Source organism: Myotis brandtii, unplaced genomic scaffold (genome assembly GCF_000412655.1).
Source record: "Myotis brandtii unplaced genomic scaffold, ASM41265v1 scaffold193, whole genome shotgun sequence".
In the NCBI taxonomy this organism is placed as follows: Eukaryota; Metazoa; Chordata; class Mammalia; order Chiroptera; family Vespertilionidae; genus Myotis; species Myotis brandtii.
Window position 1 is genome coordinate 1,781,617 of NW_005357191.1, and position 6,970 is coordinate 1,788,586.

At 54.1% G+C, this 6,970-nt stretch overlaps 1 protein-coding gene across 1 annotated transcript in view; it reads right to left on the reverse strand.

The window, feature by feature from the left end:
• Positions 1-6,970, reverse strand: part of GFPT2 (glutamine-fructose-6-phosphate transaminase 2) — a 25,970-nt gene that overhangs the window by 2,587 nt on the left and 16,413 nt on the right. The window contains exons 14-17 of the mRNA XM_014538569.1: positions 6,784-6,898; positions 4,121-4,248; positions 2,042-2,209; positions 125-286 (exon numbers count right to left, since the gene is read on the reverse strand). Of these exons, the coding sequence (XP_014394055.1) occupies positions 125-286; positions 2,042-2,209; positions 4,121-4,248; positions 6,784-6,898 (573 nt within the window). The remainder of the gene's footprint in view (positions 1-124; positions 287-2,041; positions 2,210-4,120; positions 4,249-6,783; positions 6,899-6,970) is intronic.

Below are 6,970 nucleotides of genomic sequence, written 5' to 3' on the forward strand. Positions count from 1 at the left end.
TAAATCCTTGGTGATGAAACACCTAGTCGATATTATTTTTTTTAGTCGACATACCAAATAACAAAAAGGAATGCTAGGGTTACATTCTGCCCTTCTGGGTCAGGCAGTTTCCCGATGTACGTACGTCATATCCCCGGAGGACGGCCAGGTGGAAGGACAGGAGCTGCAGGGGGATCACGCTGAGGATGCCCTGCAGGCAGTCCACGGTGGGGGGCAGCTCGATCATCTTGTATGCGAACTTGGAGCTCTCGGTGTCGTCCTTGGAGCACAGTATAATCGGGCGACCCTGAAGCAGAGGAAGGTGGTCACTGAAAGAAGCACCCCCCACAGGACTGTTTCTGAGCTCAACATTACTGCAGTGAGGACAGCGATCCTTTATTGCTGCTGGAATTCCGGGTGAGGTGCTATGTATGATTCATGTAAAGGACAAAGTGGTTTTGACGCTTTTTGGTGAGTTTCTTTCCCTTCCCTGGCCCGGGGAGGGCCCTCCTGCTTCCCTCAGCGCCCGTTCTGTGTGGCTCCAATGTGCCTTGCAAAGGGCAGAGCACACCCACTCCTTGCTCTGATGGGGCTCACCGCTGAGTGGTGGGAAACAAAACCAGACCAGAAGCCGGTAAGTAACGATGAACTTCAGGAAGGTGCCACAAAGGCGATAAAACGGGGGTGCGCTTGGGGGAGGTTGGGGAAGCCTGGGGTGGCCTCTAGAAGGGGACATTGGGTTGAGACCTGGATGACCAGAGCCAGCTCTGAAGGTGTGGGAAGAACATGTGGGCAGAGGGAACCGCCAACGCCAAGGCTTGGAGGCAGGAAGCAGCTGGCATAAGTGGGAAACAGGGCAGGGGCTGGATTATGCAGGCTCATGGTCACTATAGTTTTTTGGAAGCCACTGGAAGGTTTTAAGCAACAAGGCACAGTGATTGTGCTCTGTAACTTCTGCCCACCATGCTGAGCCGAGAGTGGCAGCAGCTGGCTCAAGTGCCCTGTCGGATGTTACCTCCCTGTAAGTTCCTAGGCCTTCCAGCATGGATGTGGGGGAGTTCCATCCTCCCACCTCTGGACAGCTGCAGTGTAATAGACTTCGGCTGATCTTTGTCCCTGGCTCCTAGGAGGGGACCTCTAAACTCGTGGACTTTCCTGAGTGATAGAAGTGTTTGTTTCCCATGGTGGGTGTATGTGGAGTTTATGCTAATGAGGTGACTCATGGTGGGCCCAAGCATAGTTTCAGGATGGGGGATGACCATGCTGGGAAGACAGAGAGAGAATTGGGGCTTTGAGCCAAGTGATACCAGTCTGAGCTCCTGACCTCCAGGAACAGAAGAGGTGCTGGAAACTGACTTCAGTCACGGGGCCAATGATGCAATCTACTGTGTCTACATAATGAAACCCCAATAAAAACTCTGGGCCCTGGAGCGAGAAGCTCAGGCGGGCTCCCTGGCTGCAATGCTCACTGCTGTGTGGGAGGGGTGAGTGCCCTGAGGACATGGAAGCTGTGTGTTTTGGGCCCTTGCCCTGTGAGTCTCTTCCTTTGCTGACCCTGATTTGTATCCTGCATAATAAAACTGCAATAGTTACATAATGTTTTCCTGAGTTTTATGAGTCATTCTAGGGAATTAGTGACCCGAGCGGCTATCAAGAAATCCAGAAGTGGGGGTGATCTGAGAACCCCTGAACTTGCAGCTGGTGTCTAGAGTGAAGGCAGTCTGGTGAGGACAGTGCCCTCCACCTGTGACATATGACCTAACTGCAGGGGGGCAGTGCCAGGACTGCCCTCGGGACTCCCCACCAGGAGTACCTCCTCTGGTCTCTGGGCCTGGGACCCAGCACAGCTCCAGGCGCTCTGGGTCACTGGACCTCACTAAGGAGCCGTTGTGGGTCGAAAGCTGGCCAGTCCCTTTCTGAATGTGTGCGCCACTCATGAGGGGACTGAGGAGAGACTCGGTGGTCATCCCTGCTCACTGGCAGGACCCAGGCAGAGCTGGAATGACGGTGGCTGAGGTGGGCATGTCTGGGAGAGAGAAGGAGCAAGGTGGAGAGCCCTCACCTGGCGAGCTGTGATCTGCTGCAGGGCGTTCTGGCATTTGGCAAAGCAAGGGTCCTTCATGATGACCATGATGATGGGCATCTGCTTGTCGATCAGTGCCAGGGGCCCATGCTTCAGTTCACCAGCCAGGATGCCTTCTGAGTGCATGTAGGTTATCTCTTTAATTTTCTGGGGAAAATGAGGTGGAATCAGTCACACTGGGCAGGCATGGGGCTAGAACACATCAACCAGAGGGAGAATCAGCTGGGAGGCAAGGCGTTGAGGGCCACAAGGCAGATGGACACACGGAGCGTCAACAGCACAGAGGGCAACTGGCAAGGCCGGTTCCAAGGGAGGTGGGCGGCAGCGATCCAGAGCATATAAAAGCCCAGCCTGCAGCTTGTGTCCCCAGACCAGCCCCTGGGCAGTCACCCCCTCGGATGGGCAAGTCAGGGTCACGCTAGCTTTCCCCAGGCCCTGTGCCCTTCCACACAGTTAGGGTTTGTAATGATGGACTTGTATTCTGTCTAGATACGCCTCCAGCCAATTATCTGATTAACAATCACCTCCCCAGTCCTAGACCATTAATAAACTGCAAAGGGTTGCTCCAACTGTCCAGCAAAGTCACACCCCCTGGGGCTGTTACTGGCATTTTCCTGTGTGGGGAAGACCGTTCTATTCCCCTACACTAAACCCGTCACTGGACTGGGAAGAGTGGTGAAGGACACCTTTCTCACCCACTCATTCGGGTCGGGAAACACTGTTGGAAGACTGGCTCCCTCCTGAATGCCATGGACGTCTGGAGTGCCGGCCCCCCGGGGACCACACAGGGGTCACTGACTGGGGCCAGCAGCAGCGTGAACGTGCCTTTCCCCTCAAAGACTAAGCTGGCGATCAGCTGAATGCGCACCTTTCACCAGCGCACTCAGGCGCTGTAGCCGAGCCCCCGATGGCAGAGGCCTGGAGGCAGATCGAAGCCCACCCCTCCCCAGGCCTGGCCTTCCTGCCCCTGAGACGCAGCCTCACTGCCTTTGGCACGGGTGGACCCTCCAGTGGAAGGTGTGGGAGTCGGAGCACACGGCGGTCAGGCTCCTTACAGCTTGCACCCCCGCGCCCCCTCTGCCCCGCCGAATAGTCTCTGAATATTTCTTGTGAACCTATTGGGAGTCGCATTGTCTTTAAAACAGGGGAAGAGGTGGTAGGAAAGAAGCAGCCGCTTGCTCCCCCGGGAAGAGGAGGGGAACCAGCTGGTCATGGATGATGCCCTTGTCTGGGTACCAAGTGCTGCCTTAGCTGTGACCGTGTCTCCCGTTTAGCTCGGTTGAACATGAACAGCAAGCAGACGGTGAGTCAAGGGCAAGCACGGGACCCAGGCCCCTGGACAGCCATGCCCACCCTCTCCATAGCCCCGTGTCCGTGCCCTGCCCCTGACCCACCCCATCAGCTCTCTTACACCAGCCAGTATGGATCTTTACTGCCGCAGAAGGCGAAACAGCCAGGCACTGGTTTAAACCGTGCAGGGCCTGTCAGGCTCATTCCTGCAAGATCTGCAGCTCCTCTCAGTTTGAGGGGTAACAGGGACACTCTGCAGAGGCCCCACCCCACAATCTGGTCTGCCCAAACCCTCCACGCAGGCTGCCTGTGGTAGTGAGGGAAGAGCAAAGTCCATGTGGACCTGAGTTCGAATCTCAGGCTGGCCACTTCTGCTGTGTCCTTTTTAGCAAGATGAATTTTTTGGAGGCTGTTTCCTCCTGGGTACAATGTGGACAATAACTGTCCATCTCTCAGAAGATGCTAGTGAGGTATAAATGGGCTAATCTAGATGGAGCCTGGCACAGGCTGACACCTCTGGGGCTCACCCAAGGGTGTCCTACACGTTTATCCCGGGAGAATAAAGATTGGGAGCCCCTAGCTCTATGTCCCCAGGGCTAGAACACCCGGTAGTGGGCTGGTGCTCAATGCAGCCTCAGACAGTGGACAACAGGCCCCAGTGCCCCTACCCTCGCTCAATGCCCTGTCCTCCTTGCTGGTTTCTCTGGGCCTCCCACGCCCGCCCTCTGCAGGGGGTGGTGGTGTCAGGGTTGGGCAGAGGGTGCTCACCAGGGCTCCTTCCAGGCACGTGGCGTAGTTGTAGCCCCGCCCCATGACCAGGAGCGACCTCTGCGTGTAGAGCTCCAGGGCCAGGTCGTGGATCTTCTGGTCCAGTGACAATACTTCCTTGATCAGCTCTATGTCGTGCACACAGCGGAAGGGGAGAGCCAGTTATACTGACTTTAGAACAAGATTCACAACCCGAAAATATAGTGCGTAAGACAAGGTTTAGGAACTCACATCACTTAGTACATTTGGCTTCTTTGCCTTAATTAATAAAAACATTATATATATATTTAAATCCATGAGAATAGTGGCATTGTTTTTTGCAAATCTGAATATTTGACTATGAAATGAAAAACAGATTCTCATATCTCCTTCCTCATTCAATCTGTTGTGATAATCTTTCGGTTAAAGTATAGGAAAAGAAAGCAATCTCACAGAACTTTGCAGGTGGACAAGGGAGGAATGTTTAAGTAGCTTTTTCAAGTCATTGTGAATGTTCTTTGATACTGTACTACACGCAAGAAGCAACAATTTCCTAAAAGCGTACTTGCAGGTATGGAATCTGAAATCCTATCAGCAAACTTTCCCTCCCTTGTTATATTAAAACATGCACTTCGCTAAATGGATCTTTTACACATGCATAATTCTGCACCATCATGCATTGGTACAAGTGCTGGGAATGTGGTCAGGCTATCCGTTTTTCCAAAATCTTAAGTACGGTTGAAAGCTGGAAGTTTATCATTGGTAGCAAATGCAGTCAGTGTTCTCAGCGTGTTGGGCTAAGTTTGTTCGTTTTTGAGAAAATGCCTGCCACAAACCCGAGTCAGCTTGCTACTCCAACAACCACGTGTCTTTGAAACGACCCTCGTGCTTCAGGGTCCAGCAGAAGTGCCTAACGCGTCCCTCCCATTTGGTCACACAGCGCGTTAAGAAGCACCGCACTTCATAAGACTAGTGCAGTCTCCTGTGTCATCACGGGCGTGCGTAAGTGAAGCGGGTGCGCGGTGCTGAGAGCGTGGCGCCTCGGCTGGGAGGTGTGCCGAGGCACCGGGGTGGCCACCGCTGCCTTTCAAATGTCCACACAGCAGAAAGCCAAACATGTCTTATTTATGATAAAGAAGGCATCGCTATGAATACAGTTTTGCAAACCCCTAGGGCCTGTGGACCCCATCTTAGGAACTGTGGGCTTAGGCATCAGGGTAAGGTCCTGCTTTGCCAGGGCTATTACTGCTTGAAGTGAAGAATGTCTTTCTTGGCAATAGATTTCCAGCATGTGGCGTTGGGCAGATTCAGACCCCGAGGCTGTGTATGGCCAGATGGTGGCTTTCCCTCGCTGCCTCTCTGGGATTGGCCCCTGGCTCCCGCGGAGGACCCAGGACTGCCCCATCTCTTAAAGGGGCTGCCCAGTCTCGTGGCACCCATGGGGTGAGGTCTTTCCATTTTCTATTCTGAGGCCTGCACACAGCAAACCTAAGAGGTCTCTTTCCTTCCCTGGCGTGTAAGTGGCTGAGAGAAAGGAGCTCTGCGCACCCTGGCAGCCCCAGGATGGCCTCGGGCAAGGCGGCTGGTGCGGGGTACACGGAGTGCAGTGAGGGAGGGAGTGACTGAAACCAAAGAGCTTGCAATTTTGTGCGGCAGACACCGTATCTCACCGACAGCGAAAGATGGAACCTAGCAAAGGAGGAGTTTGTGAGACTGTAAAGGAGCTGGGGTAGGAAGAGACGCGGGCCATGTGCTTTCTCGGGTATTTCCTGCGCACCTACTGTACGCTGGCACCTGGTTTCCAGCAGTGACGGTGACAAGGGTGACTGTGTGCTCACTGAGCTGACATGCTAGTTGGGGAGACAAGCCAGTACATAGGTGAACAGGGAATTTGGGGTCACAGCATATCTAGACAGAAGAGAAACTGGCTGGCTGGCTGGCTGGCGTGGCTCAGCTGGTTGAGCATCGTCCTATGCACCGAAGGGTTGCCAGTTTGATTCGTGGTCGGGGCACATACCTGGGTTGCAGGTTCAGTCCCCAGTTGGGGTGCATACAGAAGGCAACTGATCAATGTTTCTCTCTCACATTCATGTTCCTCTTTCTTTCTCTCTAACTCACTCTCTCTCTCTCTCTCTCTCTCCCCTCGAGCACCCCTTTTCTCTCTCTAAGCATGTCCTCAGGGGAGGATTAAAAAATAACGAAAAAAAGAAATGAAACCGGCTAACATTTCATAGAGAGCTGGGGCAGGAGGGTGGAACCTCAGGTGGCCAGGGAGGGCCCCAAGAACTGACATTTGAGCTGAGACTTGTGATGAGAAGCCATTGGCTGCTTAAAGAGATGGAGGAAGAGGGTTTCTAAAGGAAAGAGAGTGCAAAGGCCCTGGGGTGGAAAGAGCTTTTCATTGCTGAGGATCAAAGGTCCCGAAAGAGGGGGGGCTGGAGAAGGGCATTCTATGAGGTCAGAGGCAGCAGGGGCCCCGCATGCAGGGCTCCAGAGACGGGTGAGGAGGGTGAACTTCGCTCTTGGCCCTGTGGGAGCTGCAGCCGGCCTACAGTGGTGAGGGGGCAGTTTGAGAAGGGCGGGCATGATTAACAGCATCACTAACAGCATCGAGAGGCAGAAAGAAAGCACCAGGAACAGCCCACGGATTTGAACGTTGAGGGAAGTGTCATTTTGGAACATACCAGGCAACGACTGCAGGCCACGGATGATCTCGCGCCGGCGATCTTGCAGTGAAACGCGGTCTTCCGACATCATCAGGCCAAACATCACCAGGGAGATGAACTGACTGGTGTAAGCCTGCGGACCAGCGGCAGTGCTGACCGAGGGGGCGGACGTGCGGGTGGCCACCACGTGAGGGGGACAGAGGAC